The 20,165-nt window shown below is 35.0% G+C and overlaps 3 protein-coding genes across 3 annotated transcripts; 2 read left to right on the plus strand and 1 right to left on the minus strand.

The window, feature by feature from the left end:
- Positions 1–390: 390 nt before the first annotated feature.
- LOC106771591 (protein PIN-LIKES 3) lies at positions 391–2,949 on the plus strand. Its single transcript, XM_014657583.2, has 10 exons — positions 391–543; positions 752–831; positions 932–1,056; positions 1,178–1,299; positions 1,407–1,607; positions 1,730–1,822; positions 2,138–2,238; positions 2,327–2,379; positions 2,452–2,637; positions 2,732–2,949. The coding sequence occupies exons 1-10, from the start codon at positions 409–411 to the stop codon at positions 2,854–2,856; spliced, it is 1,221 nt and encodes a 406-aa protein (XP_014513069.1). The 5' UTR covers positions 391–408; the 3' UTR covers positions 2,857–2,949.
- A 1,423-nt stretch (positions 2,950–4,372) lies between these two features.
- Positions 4,373–8,961, minus strand: LOC106770585. The gene is made up of 5 exons (XM_014656384.2): positions 8,236–8,961; positions 6,913–7,791; positions 6,366–6,821; positions 6,074–6,260; positions 4,373–5,904 (listed from the first exon to the last, which is right to left on the minus strand). Exons 1-5 carry the CDS (start codon positions 8,779–8,781, stop codon positions 4,931–4,933), a joined length of 3,042 nt encoding a protein of 1,013 aa, XP_014511870.1. The 5' UTR covers positions 8,782–8,961; the 3' UTR covers positions 4,373–4,930.
- An 867-nt stretch (positions 8,962–9,828) lies between these two features.
- LOC106769638 (cellulose synthase-like protein G2) lies at positions 9,829–13,450 on the plus strand. The gene is made up of 8 exons (XM_014655342.2): positions 9,829–10,559; positions 10,642–10,749; positions 11,125–11,247; positions 11,518–11,730; positions 11,827–11,926; positions 12,034–12,203; positions 12,296–12,643; positions 12,751–13,450. Exons 1-8 carry the CDS (start codon positions 9,954–9,956, stop codon positions 13,306–13,308), a joined length of 2,226 nt encoding a protein of 741 aa, XP_014510828.1. The 5' UTR covers positions 9,829–9,953; the 3' UTR covers positions 13,309–13,450.
- The last annotated feature ends 6,715 nt before the right edge of the window (positions 13,451–20,165 follow it).

The following is a 20,165-nucleotide window of genomic DNA, read 5'->3' on the forward strand; positions in this document are numbered from 1 at the left end:
TTTTTAAACATAATATTAGAGTTTAAAAATGGTGGTGGAAAGTGTGTGTTCGTGTACATATAGTTTTTAAAGAAATTTAAACTAAGAAACACATACAACTTCTCTAAGGAATTTATTCACCGTTGGTGTTGGGATATGAACACGGAAAAAGCTGACAAGTTAAATCAGTGCGTGTACTTTTATTTTGTGGGGTTCTCTCTTCTTCCCAATTTATTAAAAACATGTTGGAATCACTCTTCTTATGCTGCCAGTGCGATAGAATATTTTTCAAAGATAATGTTTGCTAGATGGTTTCATGTGGCACGCAAAATCTTATTTACAGAAGCATGACATAGAACTATAAATTGGTGATGCTCATATAACATATTATTTGCACCATAGTGAGAGAGTGTAAAGAAAGAAGACACAATGGAGTTGTGGAATCTCTTCACAACTTCACTAATGCCAGTTCTGAAGGTCCTCATCATTACTGCTCTTGGCACATTTCTTGCTCTCCATCGTTTTAATATACTCAGGGAGAGTGCTAGGAAGCATTTTAATGCAGTATGTTTAATCTTCCTCTCCTGTCTCTATCATTAGTCTTGTGTATTAGACACTTCTCTCATATTCATACTTAATGACACTACCTTAAAAGTTATGGACACTTGTCATTGTATTTAATAGAATTCAATATTTGCAGTATATTCCAGAAGCATAATGTCATTGACAAAAATATTTGGTAACTCACAACTAACTGAATTTTTTTTCACAGCTGGTGTACTTTGTCTTCACACCGGCTCTGGTTTGCAGCATCCTGGCTAAAACTATAACATTTAAGAGCCTGGCTATGGTGTACGTTGATTTCTTGCCACTCTGCAGAATTTTCAATTTTATTCTCCATCTATTTCTCTTATTAACTTGTCTAGCTGAGATGATTTTATGAACTTTGAAGGTGGTTCATGCCATTGAATGTACTTTTCACGTTTATCATCGGGACAGCACTGGGATGGTTGTGTTTGAAAATAACTAAAGCAGCTCCTGATATGCAAGGCCTTGTGTTGGGGTGTTGTGCTGCAGGTAGCTCACTTACTGATTTTGAATAGTTAATCTGATAGATCAGATCAAGCCAATGTTGAGTCATATATATCTGACATAAAAATTTAATATTCTCACTGTTCTAGATTTGATATGAGTACAGGAAATCTAGGCAATATGCCTCTCATCATTATTCCAGCAGTGTGTAAGGAAAGTGGTAGTCCTTTTGGAGCTGTGAGTGTTTGTAATACAAAAGGGATGTCATATGCCTCTATGTCCATGGCAGTAAGGCAATCTAACCTGCCACATTTGTATAATTTAGTAGGTTCATCATACACAAAACATAACAGTTTTGATTTAAGATTTTCCTTTCTCTATTTTTGGTTTTCCAGATATCAAACATCTACATTTGGACTTTTGTGTACCAAATTATCCGCGTATATTCGTGCCGGAATTTTAATGAGAACAAGGTTGATGGTCCCACAGTAGGTCCAGTGTCAGCAACCGAAGCAGATCTCGAAAACCATTCAAGTACACCAGAGGTTACTGCAGCACAGACCAATGATCTTGTGACTTCATTTAAAACTGATACGGTTAGTATATATTTTGAAATATGGATGCATTATCTGCATTATCTTGAACTTCAACTATGATATTCTCGTTTGTGTTGTACTCCTTCATGAAGTCAATTACAATTTCCATTTGTTTTTTACAGGTATCAAAAGAAAAGCAGATTACTAAACCATTAAGAACATTAGTGAAAAGGCTCAATTTGAAGATTCTATTAGCACCTCCAACATTGGGATCGGTATGCCAATTATTCTCTTAATCTCTTTCTTGTTCTTCTCCCCATAAATCTGTCTCAAATGTTTTAGACAAAATAAGACAAGTATATTGTACTCTTCAAACCAGGAAAACATCATCATTAAGAAAACATGTTAGACATGTCAACGTAATAACGTAGTTAAAAATTGTAATGGAGGTAGTAGTTGTTTGTATCCCTTGGTTTAGTGTTTGAATCATGATGCAAGTTTGAGTATTGAGTAAATCATGTATTGTACATCAGTGTTAGCGTTACTGAAACCACCTTAGTTATTGACAAGGCTGGTTTTTCTATACGTAGATTGTAGGACTAATAATTGGTGTAGTTCCTCCTTTCAAAAAGATGTTTGTTGGTGATGATGCTCCTTTTCGTGTGGTGGAAGACTCTGCATCCATGCTGGGGTAAGTTGGCTCCTCTTGCTATCAACACCTTCAAAAATGTATTACTCTGTGATGATCAAAGTTCAGAATAGTAAGTAATGTTTTGCAGGGACGCATGCATTCCAGCAATGACTTTGTTAGTCGGAGCAAATCTTCTGAATGGTAATAACCATTGTCATGTCTGCGTTGTGAAGATGAACAAGGTTTTACTGAAAAATTGGTTATTTCATACAGGGCTAAAACGTTCAGGACTGAAGCCTTCAGTTCTTGTGGGGATCATCGTGGTTAGATACATTGCCTTACCAATTTTTGGTGTTTTGATTGTAAAAGGTGCAATTCGTTATGGTATTATCCACCAAGATCCATTATACCATTTTATTTTACTCCTTCAATACGCTCTTCCACCTGCAATAAGCATAAGTAAGTTGATTAAGATTATTGTGAGAATTTAGCGTTTGATAGATAGTAATTAATAGGCACAGCATACTTATATTTTACTTTGTGACTCTGGAAGGTACAATCACTCAATTATTTGGAGCTGGTGAAACAGAATGTTCAATCGTTATGCTAGCAACTAATGTCTGTGCCTCCTTCACTCTCACACTATGGTCCACATTTTTCATGTGGCTTGTTCTATAAATGTATTCACTTTCTTTACCCTGTCAAACAACTTAAACGTTATTCACTCAATTCCTTTTAGTGGGATGTACAATTAATTCCTAGCTGCTTCACTTTCTACCAAATTTCTTCACTCATTATACGCATTATGTCATGGGAAACTATTACTTCAAATACTACACAAGAAAACTACAAGATTGAACTAGATTCATTCTTGAAAAAGTCTCCTATTAAGAAGTTTTTAATGTGAGAATAAAAAAAAGTCTTAATCTTAAAAATGTTTTCTCAAATAAGTCTCCTACAAAACTTTAATTAATTTTAAGAAACAAAATGTTTTCATATAAAACAAAAATTAAGAATTAACAAAAATAAAAAAGATAAGTTTTTTATATTCTCTATTAAATAGACATTTAAATTTGTAAGTTAAACTTTTTTATATGAAAAAAAAATAAAAATAATCAAATGTATAATCTTAAATTTATTTTATTTACTCAAATTGATAATATGTCATTTAAACAAAATTTGTAATAAAAATTATTATAAAAAGAAAAATACCTTTAAAATATTTATGAATTATATATATATATATATATATATATATATATATATATATATATTACATTAGGTTAGCTAATAAATAAACTATGGTACTTTATTAATTTCAATATGTGGATGTGAACAGACTTTGTGCCTGCACCTTAACGACCTGAGAGTTAATACAGCGGGATAGAGTAAATATTTTATATTATTTATTTATTAGTATGATAGTAAAACATATATTTTGAAGTGAATAAATAAAGAATAAAGAATTATTGAAATATATATGATTAAAAGAATTACAAGAATAAAACAATGAGAAACTAAAATTATATACATGTTAAACAATTGAATTAATAACAATTAGCATAAAAAATACATATAATTTTTAAATATTCATTCTAATAATAATTAATTTATTAATATTAAAAAATATATATCATAAATCACTTAATATTGTAAATGGTTTATTGTTAATTTTTAGTAAAAATTCATTAAAAATATTGAGATTGGAGTTCAATCAATCAAGACATTCACATCATTTTTTATCTAAAACCTTAAGATAATAAATTATTTAATTTTTTATCTTTATACAATATTTTACTTTTTTATTTTTTATCTAATGTGGGACTTAAACTCATCCAATTCTTAATATTGTTAGCAGCTGCAACTATTGGATTGGTATGGAACTGTTTTCTTAATTTCCTTGTTTCTTTTTATCCTTCCATAGTTCTATCTAGAGAATAATAAAAACTATCATATTTAGAAATGTAACATTATAACTCATGCCAACTGGGAAAGAATCATCGATCGTAATGCACGTTAGACATCTTTTAATATGTCAAGATTGTAAAGTAGTTAAAATCATGTTGATCAACAACTGTCACGCCACCTCAACCAGCTTAGTCAAGAGGGAATTTCATTTCTGATATTCACTTGATTTAGGCTTTTTTTAGGTGGAATTTGTACTGAAACCACCTTATTTATTGGAAATGTTTGTCATTTTTGCATACGCAGGTTATTGATCTAGTACAGTGTGCAGTTCCTCCATTTCAAAAGCTCCTTTACGCGTGGTTGAAGATTCTGGGTCCGTGCTGGGGTAAGTTGCCTTCTCTCGACAATTATGGCATAATGTGAGAATGAGGTACTATATTGAAAACCGTTCCTCCTTTTTATCCATGTTAATGTGAAGGCATTTGATCATTATAAGTGTAAGCATTATTGATTACTTTTTTGTGAAGATTAAACACGTTGCTCAAGAACTTGAGTTCAGTCAAACTTAGTAATTTTTCATGAATGATGCAAACAAACATTGCTCTTTTGACTGTTCTTTTCTCCATTTCGGAGCTTATGTACTTTCAAACACATATATGGTCCCTCCTTTTTCCCTCCCCCTCCCAAACCCAGCTCCGTGCACCTCTCATATCCCAAAAAAATATACAACCCGCTCCCTCCCCATAGAAGCTTAAGTTTTAGAAAGTAGGAATCATAAACAAAAAATGCATTGCCAGATCGGATTCTCTGTCCTTCAGCTTGATTTCCTTCCTTCTAAAAGCCTTTATTTCCTCCTTGGCAATTGGAAGGTTTTCTTCAAGAAAAGATTTGCTGCACGCTCATTTCTGTGGCACAACACCCTCAAGATTGTGTTGGGATCTGATCTATGCCACTTTCCTGTAGTTGGAGGCATTGGCAACTTTAGTCCATTACCCATCAAACCTATCCCACTTGACGTACAGCTCACAAGGCTTAAATCTTCTATCAATTGTTCACTACTTTGACCCATCAATGCAATCACTCCCTCCACCACTGCACCCTCTCCATCGACCACATTCTCTGCTATCAACCCCTCCACACTGTTGCTGAAAACTCTCTTCAAATTCTCAAAGTCCTCTCGGATGACCTCGTGGTCATATCGGCTAAACACCCGTGAGCTTCCACCACTTAGCAAAACCATAAGGAATGCATCATACGACGCCTTCATCACTTCCTTCAATGCCAACGGTTGAGCCTTATCTGTTAGAGTTGTAGTCATTAGTGTCAGATTCTGCTTAAGAATTCTCAGTGCAGCTTTCATTTGCCCTCTTGCAACACCACCGACGTAGAGGCCATCATATAACACAGAGGCCGAGTCATGGAATACAAGACGGTATGCAACAACTTCTGATACATTCTGACAGGCTACTAGAATGGATAAGTTCACTGATTCAAAGAATGAACCAGAACTCTTGCGGTTGCTTGCAAAGCGAAGGCGATTCGAAGGAATAACTCCGGGGTTCATGCTGATTGTTCTCTCAAGAGAATGAATTTGAGAAAGGAGATAATGCAAGGTGTTGAGCCGAACGTAGAGGCGTTGTGTTCCACGGCTAGTGGATGGCCGAGGCTTCTGACTTTCATTTTTTCCATTAATGTTTCGTAGATGAGCTTCAAAACCAGCACTGCATGGAGCAGCCATCTTCCACAGTTTCGTGAACGTTGAGTCGCTGTTGCATCTCGTCAGCGGGGGAAGCATGGGAATGAAACTCTGTTTCGTACCTGGAAGAGGGTAGAGTGTTGTGAGATAAAAACAAAACCATACAATTCAAACTATATTACTCTATAGTGATTGTTATTATCATTATGATATATTGATAACTGTGTATAAACTCTTCATATTATAATAATATAGTTGGTAAGTAGTTATTTATGAATTCAGACTAATTACCACATGAAACAACAAACTTTATGTAGTCGTGGAAGAGGTTTTCCAATCCATCAACAAGATCTTGAACTAAATCTTCTGTAATTGCAATTGGAACTTTGAAGAATTCTTCCACAGTTGTCCTGGCCAATTTCATTAGCTCCGCAGCTGATTGTGCATATGACACTGATTTGGAGTTTGCATTCCACGTCTGCATTAAAAAAAATTACAAGTTACATATTCTCTGATAAACAAAATGTGATAATTTTGTGTCCTTCCACTGCGTAGGAATAAGGATCATTTAGCCAAAACTTACTTCAGTATCTTTTGCCGCCTGCAAATACAGTTTGCCTTGGAGCAATGAATTATCAATCCATTTTCCTAGAAGACTCAATATGATTGAATCAACATCATAGGGAGCCATTTCTCTGATCACTGTTTTTCCGCCATCGTCGCACTCACTAGCTTCTTCAACCATCATTTGGACAATTCCCTTTTCAAGCTTTCCAGACTTCTTCAACACCTGAACTGACTCAGTTGTCAGTGAGTTCACTTCACTTACATACTGCTTCAGCATTTTACCAAAGCAGGAGTGCAGCACCATTGCTGCAACTGCACCTGCTGTTGGATGCCATTTCTTTAGAATTGGACTAAAATGATGTCTTTCCTTCAGCATCAACGCTTCAGTCTCCTGAACCAGTTGGAGCATAACTTCACTGAACTCTTTCCTTCTTTCAGATTCAGCAGACTTGGCATTCACTGTCTCTAATACCTACACCAAATACAGACAAATAAAAACACAATATTATTACAAGACTTGGCTTGGTAGGAATACTAAAGCTAAAGTTAGGCTATATTCAAACCTTATCAAATGCATGTTTCATGGAAGAACGAATATAATTATCAATCCGATCTCTGCAATCCACTATGGCTATGCCTCCTTTCTGCTCCCTTTCCCCTTCAGTGAATGTCAGATTTTCACATAAAATCTTTGAGGCTGTCAACACTACAGGTACAAGGTTTTCAATTTGACCAGCATTCCCTCGTTGGAAATACTCATGGTAGTTAAGCAATCTCTTCTCTGCCCAACTCTGCATTGAGCTCAGCACTGATGATACTATCTTAACATACGTAGATTCAGTTTCTCTCTTGGCATCATTTACCACCTCATTCATCATGGCATGTGAGGCACAAAGAAGGTCAGCTTCAATCTGGCCAGTGCTTACGTACTGCTTAAACAGCACCCAAGCGAAGCACACATTGTGAATTGGCAAGGTAATGGCCAATATAGACCAAGTTTTCTTCATCAACTCAAGTAGCTCATCAACCTCATCTAGCACTAGTGTTTCATCCCTGGCATCAAAAATGGATTGAAGAAGAGATGTATAAAGATGAATGTTGAAAGGGAATCCATCAGCCCAGTGGCAAACATCAGCGGGAGTACCATCGTGGGTCCTCCATGACAAAGAAACCACAGAATTGCAAAGGCTTCTCATGGTGTCTGAGTTCTTGCCAGCGTCTATAGGTTGGGACTCCCCACTTGTTACAATGTCCCTGAGGCGCGTGGCAAATGTGCTGGTCTTTTCTAGAGGGATTGCTGGGTAGAGGAGAAGCCCTGCTTCAAGGACTTTGAGCTGTCGAATTTGCCACATATGGTACTCTTGTGAATCACTGAATTCTGAGGGCTTTAGGTGACGTATGAGTTCCAGGGGAAGGATAATAGTTTCTGCACGCCTTCCCATCTAAAATCAAACAACCAATTACAAATATTTAGACCAATAGCTTCCACATTCTATACATCAAAAACCACGTGTATTACTACACTTAAGTTTGCATAAACATGCACAAAATACGACAATAATACCCGTAATTCATCTTTTCACTATTTCCTTTACTATCCAAGTTTCTTTCTATTTATGCATTCTTTTTCCCTTTCACCCTATATGCCACAAAATGAAAGAAAATTTTCATATGGTGTGGATTCATCTCTTGTTAGAAAATGGATTATCTTCAATGAAATTTTCGCTGGATGAGATACCCATCTTTATATATGCGCATGCTTGTAATAAAGGGTGTTCATGTAACATGACTCTTCATAGAAATCCTTTAGAAAATAAAGAGCACCAATTGAATGCAAGCACATATATACGTTGTGGAAAAACAAAGAATGGAAATGGAAGACGTACTTGGCCCACGAGGGTCCGCATGAGGGTTTTCCTCAACCTATAATCATCTTGCTCCGTGACCCTCATCTGCTGCCTCATGATCTCAGCCGCCGTCATGGGTCGTCGTGGCTTGAACGACGGCACGGAGCCCGAGAGAGGGCTGCCGGGGGCACCGACAGGCGAGGTTGGCATGGAGGAAACGCCAGTGCTGACCATCCTCCGGGAAGGACTCCTCTTCACCATCCTCAACCCCAACATCTTTTTCACCCTGCTCATCGGCTTCGTCACCACCTGATTCGTCTTCCCCCCTTCTCCCCCGCTACCGTTACTCTCATGGTTGGAATAAAACGTGAGGGCATGGCGGCCCCCGAACCCTGGCGAGGACCGGCAGGATGTGAAAAATATCTCGTACGCCGTCTCCCTCACTTGGTCATCGTCAAGGGCGTGGAGCTTGCCGAATGGCCAGGAGAGGGCGTTGGTGTCGGGGCGGCGCTGGCTGTGGACGTGGTAGTCCAAGCGGGAGGAGGTAGCGGAAGGGTAGGACTCGCGGCGAGTGTGGTGACCCATGCCGGCGGGTGAGCGTGGTGAGGGTTGGAAGTGTCAGAAGTGTGGGGCGAAAGAGTAAGGGAAGAGAGAGTGCATTTTGTTGGGTTAAAAGGGAGGGGGAGGGAAGGGAGGGATGGTGGCGTTGCATGTTGTGATGTTGTTATAGTTAATGTGATAGCAGTTTCATGAGAGGATCAGAGATTATGGTTATGGGTTTGCCAACGTTGTCACCGGCGAAGAAAGCGACATGGTGTGGTGTACGTGTGCATGCATGTATTTTACTTTCCTTTTTTAGAGCTTTTTTGTCGGAGGGAAAGCCTTTTTAATGGACTGCTGTAGCATTTTCTGTCTGTATTTTTGGTTAATTAACTAAGCCAATGCTTATCTCAACTCTCTTTCTCATTCAGATGTAGATCCCTATCTCAAATCTAAACTTCATTGTATTTTAACTGTGATTAAAACGGAAAAACTCATCATATCTCTTTTCTTCTTCTTCTGGTTGGACTTTTTTAAAAGCCTTCTAGTTTTTAATATATTTTAAGAAAATGTTTCTATATTTAAAGAAAGAAAAAAACAATGTAGATTGACGAGGAAAAGAGATAAAAAGAAAATACAATTTAGTTTTATAAATAATTAAAAGTAAATAAATATAACTGTGTATAGTATTAATAGTATCAATACTGTCGTGAACTTATTAAAATGCATAATAATAATTAATTTTATTATAAAGGCGAGGAGTGCTGATTAAGTTTGCAATAGTTGTATGATATGGTGATTAAGGTATAATTAGCTTATTAGTTCCTTGATAACATTATGATATATAAGGAGAAATAAGTTTGACTCAGTAATCAAAGTGAAGAGAGGAAGGTAAGATAACAAATCGATTGAAACAATAGTATCCTGTCAACAAGTAAGATAAATCAAACAATGTCCTCAATTATTACATAACATTATCCTTTAGAAATTAAAGGGCATAACGATTGTTACAGGCAGAAATAAACAATGTTTGATTATGTGTTGTGCGAAAATGACATAAAGTGTTCAACGCTTCCCACTTTTCTAGTACCAAATTCAAACGATTAGATTGCGATCATAACAGATAATGTTTTCAGTGTAAAAATAGTTTTTTTCCTTTCTATCAGATATTTCAATGAACTAGAAGAACTTTAGATCACTGGAAGGAAGGAAGAAAAATGGAGGATACTCTTCCTCTCAGTGTTAGCCATGTGAATAAGTCTTTGGTTCTCACCAATAGACTATACATGCTCCTCCATTTTTCTGCTCTTTGTTTCTTGTTTTATTATAGGCTGTGTTTCTTCTTTCAGGATCCACAAACGCGACAAGCCTCTTTCTTCCCTTGGCTTCTTGTTTTTTCCTCTGAAATCCTTCTCTCTTTCATTTGGATTCTTAATCAAGCTTTTCGTTGGCACCCCATTTCCAGAACTCTGTTTCCTGAGAGATTACCACAAGATGACACTCTCCCTCCCTTGGATGTGTTCATATGCACTGCAGACCCCACTAAGGAACCCACTTCGGACGTAATGAACACTTTGTTATCGGCCATGGCACTGGATTACCCACCAGAGAAGCTGCATCTGTATGTTTCTGATGATGGGGGTTCACCTGTTACCTTGAATGCCATGAAGGAGGCTTGGAAATTTGCTAGGTGCTGGCTTCCTTTCTGCACAAGATACAAAATAGAATGTAGGTGCCCCAAGGCTTACTTTTCTATCTCAGAGAGTGATGATGTTGATTTTGATGGGAGCTTTGAGTTTCTTGCAGACAAGAAAATGATCAAGGTGGGTTTCTGTGTGAGATGAAGTTAATTTTCTCTGAAATTTTGGATTTTGGAAGTGATAGTTGATAGTCAATTTTCTGCAGGAAAAGTATCAGGCTTTTGAAGAAGGCATAAAAAGAGTAAAAGAAGATCAGGACAATTCTGGAGATACTACTGTCAGAAGAAGTCAAAATCATCCACCTATTATAGAGGTACAAATATGTTATCCACTGTATTAATTATCCTTTGGTGAAAGAACTGCAAATGGACTGATTTGAAGTTTAATTAGCTCATTTAAACTTAAACAAAATTGCGTTGGTAGGCTCAATTACAGTTCATTTATCTCAGATTCAAAATTGTATGTTAGGCTTAATTAGTGCTTGAATCACAAGCGTATCACAAAATTGATTCATCCCTGTTTTAAGTATTTACAGATAAATGGCTAATTTTCTTTGAGCAGCATCTGTTTCAGTGAATTGCAGTGATATTACAACAAAAATCACGTTTGCATATGGCACCTGGTTTACCTTTTAATTTTCATGAGAAAATCCAATTATCCAACTTATCAAAACAAACACTGATGGCAGGTGATACAGGAGAATAGCAGCAGTGAAATAGAGCAGGTGAAATTGCCTTTCCTTGTCTATGTTTCCCGTGAGAAAAAGCCTTCTCATCCCCACCATTTCAAAGCCGGGGCCCTCAATTCCCTTGTAAGATTCTCTACATCTCTCTCTCTGTACTATTATTAAAGTTTCTAGTGACAAAATTATATGACTCAACCTATTGGAACGAGGTGAACAGGACTAAAATCTTGATACCGTCACTGATACAATTTACAAAAAACTGACAAACATATGCAACACAGATATCTGAATAGTCTATTAAAGAAGACATGGGTATACAGTGACCAGTCACAAGCAGCTTTACAGATTTGTAATAAGATATTTGAATGCTTATAAAATATGTATATGTTCTTGCAGTACCGAGTCTCTGCAGTGATGAGCAATGCTCCGTACATTCTAGTGCTGGATTGTGACATGTTCTGCAATAGCCCAGCTTCAGCACGCCAAGCATTGTGTTTCCACCTTAATCCCGAGATAGCTCCTTCACTTGCTTTTGTTCAATTTCCTCAGAAATTTCACAATATAAGCAAGAACGACATATATGACAGTCAGCACAGATCAGCATATAAAGTACAAGATATCAGACAAAATTTCAAGTTTTAATATCATTGTGTAGAATCTATATCTTCAAAACAACGTTATGTATCTAACCAAGCTTTTACCTAGGTTCTATGGCAAGGTATGGATGGGCTCATGGGACCGGTATTGTCTGGCACAGGCTTCTATATAAAAAGGGAATCACTATATGGAAATTACAAAATCAAAGGTGTGCAGCATGATGATTTGTTTATTGAAATTTTGTCATTTGGGATGAACATATACATACATAGGTACACACTGCATACTGATACAATTTTATGTTTTGGATGTTAGACACTGACCTTGAACTCCAACAATATGTTGGCACATCCAATGAGTTCATCAAATCCTTAAACCAAAACTGCACTACAGATTCAGTCACAGTTGGACGTACATTGCCTTTAAAGGAGACTCTGCTATTGGCTTCTTGTAACTACGAAATTGGGACTGAATGGGGTAAAGAGGTATGGAGATATTTTATAATCCAAGCTTATATAGCTTAATTAATCTATCCAGCTTAAACAATGCAATTCTTTTTCTCGGAGTATGCTTCCAGGTAGGGTTCCTGTATGGTACAGTATGTGAAGATGTTCACACCGGATTCATATTGAATTGCAATGGTTGGAATTCAGTGTTGTGTGATCCACCACAGGCACAGTTTCTAGGAAATGGTACCACTAATTTGAATGATTTACTAGTTCAAGGCACCAGATGGTGCTGTGGACTGCTTGATATTGGTTTAAGCAGGTTTTGCCCTCTTATATGTGGGCCTTTAAGGATGTCTCTACTTCAGAGTTTTTGTTATGCACAACTAACATATTTCCCTCTCTATTGCTTGCCCCTTTGGTGTTTAGCAATTGTCCCTCAGCTTTGTCTGCTAAGTGGAATTCCCTTGTACCCAAAGGTAACACAATTAAGCCTGCTCTTCCTATGCCTTCATTTTTTCCTAAATTCATTAGATTAGCTTTCAAATACTGAAACACAGCTCTCATGATTTTACTTGTGTATCAGGTCTCAGACCCATTTTTCTTCATTTTTCTGTCTATCCCTCTATCAGCTCTCACCAAGCACTTAGTTGAAGTGCTTTCAACGGGAGGAACATTCAGAAAATGGATAATTGAACAAAGGATATGGATGATTGTATCAATCACATCTCATCTATATGGATGTTTGGATGCTGTACTGAAGAAATTTGGTTTGAAAGATGCTAGTTTCTTGCCAACCAATAAAGTTGAGGATGAGGAACAGACTAGGCTTTACCAAATGGACAAATATGACTTTAGAACATCAAACATGTTTCTGGTCCCAATGGTTGCACTCCTCAGCATCAACATATATTGCTTCATAGGGGGCATCTACAGAGTGGTATCAATGGGAAATTGGGACCAGATGTCCATACAGCTTTTGCTTACATCTTATATCATTGTTTTCAACCATCCAATAATTGAAGGGCTTCTTATAAGAAAAGATGTAGGGCGCATTTATCCTTCACTACCTTTAGTTCTAACATCAAATATTTTGGCCACAACCATCGCTTGCACACTTCACTCTTTACTAAACAAAGTATAAAGTAAAAGATCACTTTTCTCTGCGCCCAGTAACATTCATCCACCTTTGCTTTTAGTGCAGAGATGCTGTGTAGTGGAGAACATAACTGCTGTAACAGTGTAATATGATGTTGTTTCATCAAATAAAGCAATACATTCAAAAATCCACACACTTCTTACATTACACTGTATAAGTCATGCAATCTTATTATTTACTTTATCTTTTTTTTTTTTTGTTAAAAGTTATGTCTTTGAATCTCATTTTTCTCAGTAAAAAACTAGTTACTGGAATAGTGTTAGCTAGTTTATTGAATTGAAAATATTAGCTAATGAACTACTTGATAACATAGAATGTGTTATTTGAATTTTTAAAAAGAAAAAGGATAAAAATATATTTTAAATTAATCATTGAGACTAAAATGAAAAGTTAAAAAAAATCATTTTTAAGCTAACCTATTTTTCATAAACTAGTTGGGTAGCTTAGAGAAATAAATTAGCATCTGATTAACTAAATCCCACAAAATCGGCTTGCATGATGAGGTTTGCACTTCACTTATATATTATAATTTAATTTCATCTCTAGTCAATGTGGGACTTCCAACCGATACAAGTAAAATTTATAGAAATCGTTTGAATTCTGATTAATCAAAATTGTAATTTTTGATAAATTATAATAAAAAAAGTTAAAGAGACTATTGTTAATAATTTTTAATTATTATTAATTTTTTTTCCATTTCAAATTTCAACTCTTGTTCTCTCAGATTGTGGCTAATATCACTATTATTGATCTACGTTTTAATTTTCTTTTATATTTATAAGAGTATAGAAAATAAGGTTTTAAAATGAGATTCATTTATTTTAATATTAAAAGTTCAAACATATTTTATTTAATGAGTTTTATTATCTTAAAATATATTATCTTTCTAAAACTTGTTATCTAAGAGTCATCGACTATATCTCTAAGTTTTTTAAACCATAATACAATTAGAGAGCACTTAAGTGATCATTGAGACAAAGTCTTCAAATTTATTTGATCAGTTCTTGCAGAAGAGTAAGTTAGTTTCTATTATTTTTTTAGTTTATATGTTTCTACATGCATGTGAGATGTTCTCATCTTTACATGTATCATCTGAGTTCCCTATAGGACTCTTTGTTAAGTGAACTAACGGTAATCTCGACCATGTTTTCGTGATTTGTAGGAGCAGATAGGATTCTTTGAGTTGTTAGAGTTGTTCTAGGACCATTAGAACTATTTAATCCTCTTACAAGGAAAGCTAAATTACTTTGATTTTAATTGATAGGCAACTTATAATTAATTGTTGTATGCTTGTATGATAGTTTGTTTGAGAAATTGAGTTGTTTGATGAATTATGCCCTATTAAGCTGAGTTAGTAATTTTAAATCTTCTTAATGATTGTATGTTGGAGTGCTAAAATTGTTGTATGATTAAGATTTCATTTAAGGTGAATTGAATCATTGAATTGTGTATAGTCTCATTGTTGGTTTATTTTAACATTTGTGGTTAATGTTATATTGGTTCTACAGGATTGGAATGGAAGAAATTTGTATAATTTTGTTCTGCAAAATTATGCAGACTCGCAGACAAGTATATGCTCGTTGGATGAAATTAATATCAAGGAGCTACTAACTTAGTGATTGTTGGATAAGACAAATCTCATTGAATGAAACCAAACTCAATGAGCTCACTAACTTGATACTCGCAAAGCAAAAATATAATCGTTAGATGACTTTTGAGAGCATTTAAATATATATGTTCCAGTAGTATTTTGTTGAGAAAGCTATAAGGTGGCTGAGCGAATGAGTTGTTAAGTATTATTCGCTAAGCGAGTAGATCTTGTGGCTGAGCAAAAATACCAGGATTTTAACTAAGGTTGTATATGTCTCTTGTCATGAGTTTAATGTGAGTGATTATGTGAAAATTAAATCAATGGTTGTTTAGAAAATTGATATGTGAATGTTTGGTACTAATCCATGGAGGATTCGTGTGGTTAAATGATGTATGTATTGGTGTAAGGATTTCATATTGTTATCCTAACGATCTAATAACCATCTAGTCTAGGAACTTTACCTTGGTCTAAGGCATTAATAGACCAACCTTGTGTGTGGTAGGGGTGAAACTCATTGGTAGTAGCTCTACAGAGCAAAAGAGGCGATCACAACTGCATAATCCATCAGAGTTTAACATCAATACATATGGTCAAGTCTATAATTAGTTATTGTATGCTTTAGGATTTTTTTATATACTTGTGTTTGTGTGTTAATATCTATAATTCAGTTGTATGAGTGTTCCTTTGGTATATTAGTTTACCATTTTATCTTGTTTGTATGTTTGTTTGTTTTCTTTTTTTTATTATCACCTTAATGATGTAAGCATATGAGAAGATTTCTATTGACCAATATAGGATGAGGATGGTGTTGAATCATAAAGTAGGATTTAATTTCTATGTATTTTGGTTTTGAGAGACTCTACTACGCTTTTGATTATTATTCTTAATAGTATAGGATGTTGTATATATACTTTGTGTTAAGAAAATCTCATGTTACACACACTCAGATATTTTCCTAAAATTGAGTCTATTATTCATTAATAATTGAAGGGCTTTAAATAGTCATAACACTTACAATATTATAGGAATAAAAATAAAATATCAATTATCTTAAAAATAAAATCTGCTTAATCTATCATAAAATAATATTGTACCTAGATAAACAAAAAATCATAACTACCTATCCCTATTTTATCTTTATCAAAAAGACATAAACACCAATGAAATTTTAACTCAACCATATAAGGAATGAACACCACTATTTACCCAAAACCTCAAGGCAATGGGTGATAACGGTTGATTTAACATGTTTGTGTGTGTATATTTTGTGAACAAATCAACTACTTCACAGTTTTTACCTTGTTTTATCCTCACGTTTAATGTGTTTTCTAGTTTTCTTGTGTTTTATTTAGTATATGTTTGTTTTTACCTCTAATCTCTATGTTTGAGTGTGTGAAATAAATGAATAGGAAGCAATTCTAGTAGAGGAAAACAAGCAAGAACTCAAGGGAACATGTTTTGGGACAATAAAAGATCAATTTGAAGCAAATACCCATGTTGGACGCCTTTGAATTCTCAACAAAGGTTTCACTCACTTTTCTTCTCAGCTTGACAAAATTTAACAATGTCACCGAACTTACCACAATTGTAGCACGTTTTTTATCTACACTCGTTTGCATAGTGACCGTACTTGAAACACTCAACTCCTGACCGATCTCCTTGGCCTTTCCTTTGTTCTCGGTCACGCCAATTCTGCTGACCGGTTTTCTCTTCACTGTAATTATCAAAATTACGTCGGCCTCCTTACTCTCTACTATCAGGACCTCGGCTCTGAGTAATTCAAATTTTATTCGAGTCAAATTATACCTGTAGTGGTTGATCATCAGGTTCAACCTGATAACCCCAACTCCTTCTCCTTTGTTTGTGGACTTCTAATGACCCAGCAAGTTCATCCACTGTGAAAACTGACAAGTCCTTCGATTCTTCGATGGCACACACGATACTTTCGAAATCCTTTGTATGGGATCTTAAAATTTTTTCCACAACCCGGCTAGGTGGCATTTGTTCTCCATTCCTGCCGAGTTGGTTGGCCACCATCTCCACCTAAGTTATGTACTCAGTTATATGTTATTTGGGCTCCATCTTCAACTGTTCAAACTCTCCTCTGAGAGTTTGTATTCGGACTTGTCTAACGCGGTTGTCACCTTTATACGCAACCTCCAATATCTCTCAGGCTTCCTTTGTTGATTTAGCATTCATTATTTTTTCAAATCCCGACTCATCTAATGAATTGTAGATAAAATACAATGTTAACTCATCTCTTGCACGAGTTTTCTTCAACATTGTCATATATGCCACCGTCTGATGTTCATCCTCATCAAGTTCAACGTATTCGTCTTCCACCATATCCTGAATGTCTTGGATCTCAATAACGCCTTCATCTGAAGGCACCAATTATTATAATTGGTTTTTCTCATCAATTGTGACACACTTATACCTTGACAACCTTTGTCATCTCTCACAAAAAAATCAAACACTCATTTTTTTTCTCTCACAATGTTTGACTCTCTCCTCTTTCTCTTTTTCTATAAAACTCTGATACTTTAAAAAAATCTCACCTTTCACACATTTGAATATATTTTTCTAAAATTAAGTATAATATTCATTAATAATTAAATAGCTTTAAATAACCATAATACTTACAATATTACATAAAATAAAAATATCTTTAAAATATTCCACCATTAAAATCTAATTAATATCTTTGAAAGATCTTTGTACAGTTCCCTTTTCAAGGGAACACTTTTGTAGGGTTATATTAAGAAAACAAAAAAGCAAATAATTGGTACCTGTGGTCCTACCTTATCATGTTCCTCTGTCCCTCGTCTAACTAATATATTTAAGACAAATGTTGAAATAACAACTTTCCAATGTGTATATTTTAACAAATTCTTTATTTTTTTAAGTCCAGATAGATATATAAAAATCAAAAATGTGATTAAATCGAAGGAGTATATTATTAACATTTTGGATTGAAATATTTTACCTTTCAATCCTACACCTTTCTAACGCTTTCTAATTTATAAAACTATTTTCAATAATAAATTTTTAAAAGTAGTAAAGTTTGATTTTATATTGCGATCTAATAATAAACTGTCAGTAACTTTCTCGTAAGTTAATTATTATAAAAACGAAGTGTCAGTAAATTTTTCATATTTTATTTAGTACAAATTAAAATATCTCTGAAAAATATTTAAAACATTTTTTTTCATTAGATCTATAAATATGTCATGTGTTACTTTACTAAATAACTTAAAAAGACAAATGATTTTTTTCTTTTTTGCTTTTAATTTTATTTGATATAAATAACTTTTTTTTCTTTACACAATTTTTATCAATGTGAATAACAACTATCTCATAATGATTTGAAATCGAAAATTTAACTGTATTTAAAAAATATTATTCTATCATACGAAGGTTTAGCTAATTGAAGAGTCTATACCATTAGAAACATTCATTCAAACGTTTCGAAATCAAACAGTTGCTCTATGTGGATCGAATGATCATTCTTAAATAATAATTAAGTTTTATGATTATTAACTTATGTCAAATCATGATAATTTGATTGGAATTAGACCATTGATAATATGAAATTTACTTTAAAATTCATAATTACATGTTTAAAGAAATGAAATTGGTGATGACATTTGAATATTTTCTGTAGTGAATAACAAAATGGTGTGAATGACAAAAGAAAAACACCAAGTACATGTTCATAAAATAACTTTGACCTCAACCAAAATAATACCATATAATTAATTTCACAGTATATTAATAAATAATTTAAACGTACTTGTTCATAAAAAAATATATATTATTTAATCTAAAATGTATACTATACAAACCTTATTCTACTGATATTGTAACATCCCAATAAATATATATAACAGAAGTTACACTTCATTTTTAAGAGTTAACATGAACAATAAGTGAGAACAGTGAAGAATAAGCATAGAAGTATCAAATATACTTGAAGTTTAAAACTGTACAATCAGTAATATAGATTACAACGTTTACAAAATAGACCGAACAGTCTAGAATACAGTTCATTGACTTCACGGCTAACATCAACAGAATTAAATGAAAGAAACCAATCCTAAGGACCGGACGGTCCTGCAAAACTTTCAGGCACGGCTTCCACGGGGTGCTCGGCCTGCTCAGCATCTTCGAAAGTAGCCCCTAGAGTAGCTTCCAAGGTATCCTCTGCTCACATCCCAAAAGCATGATCATTTGCAATAAAGTGGATAATCGAACGGTCGAATACCGAACGACAACATGGACAAAGACACAACAGATAAGGGTAAGCTTATGTAAATTTAATTAATTAATTAATTTCATCATACAAGAGAACATACAACCTCAAACCAATCAACCATACATACGTACAATTTCTATACATGCAAACTACATTCCTTTAATCATGACCGACCACTAAGACACTGTCCAGACGGTATGAACCTGTAGCTCGGTCGTCCCTAGCACCCGGTGTGGTGTAGTAACTGCCTTTCCTTATCAGCTGCCACCCAAGGTTAGTCCTCAAACGGTTATCTATTCATATAACCGCGGACCTCCTGCCATTCCCACACATGAGTGACCTTTCTCTACCTGAGAAAGTGTCCTCACGGAATATCAGGATCAGGACGACACCTAAGTCATTCCCACGTTCATACTTTACCAATCATTACCAATTCATGAAACATTCCTCCAGTGGAATTCTCTTACTTAGCCAAATTCAATCAAGGTTCATTATCACTTCCAAACTGTAAGGATGTTAAGAAAAGTACCAAATACCCAAGACTGCATTATAATTAATGGTGAACGAACGGTTTAATCGAAATGGGAAACTGAGTATCAAGAATTCGAATAAGTGCCCGGACGGTCACATCAAAGGTGAGACTGAATAACAGAAGAATGTCAAATGGTTGGTCGGATGGTCCGACAAGGAATAAGACCGTAACTCAAAGGATTGACCATAAGCGATAGTCATCCGGACGGTTTGGCAAGAAGGTTATAAAACAAGTACTAATCATGGTCGAAGGTTGGTCTATGACCGAACACTTATCAGACCGGACGAATTAAGAAAGAAGAAACTCTTTAAAGTGTAAAAGGACTCTAATCCAGTAAAACCGGACGTTTCAATAAATAGAGACTCACTAGACCATTCAGTCATTAGATGACCGAGCGGTTTCAAAAGAAGAATATCAGGTTGGTAAGTTTATCTTTTTAAGTATCCGCCTAAGNCCGAACNCTT

This window comes from Vigna radiata, chromosome 8 (genome assembly GCF_000741045.1).
Source record: "Vigna radiata var. radiata cultivar VC1973A chromosome 8, Vradiata_ver6, whole genome shotgun sequence".
Lineage (NCBI taxonomy): Eukaryota > Viridiplantae > Streptophyta > Magnoliopsida > Fabales > Fabaceae > Vigna > Vigna radiata.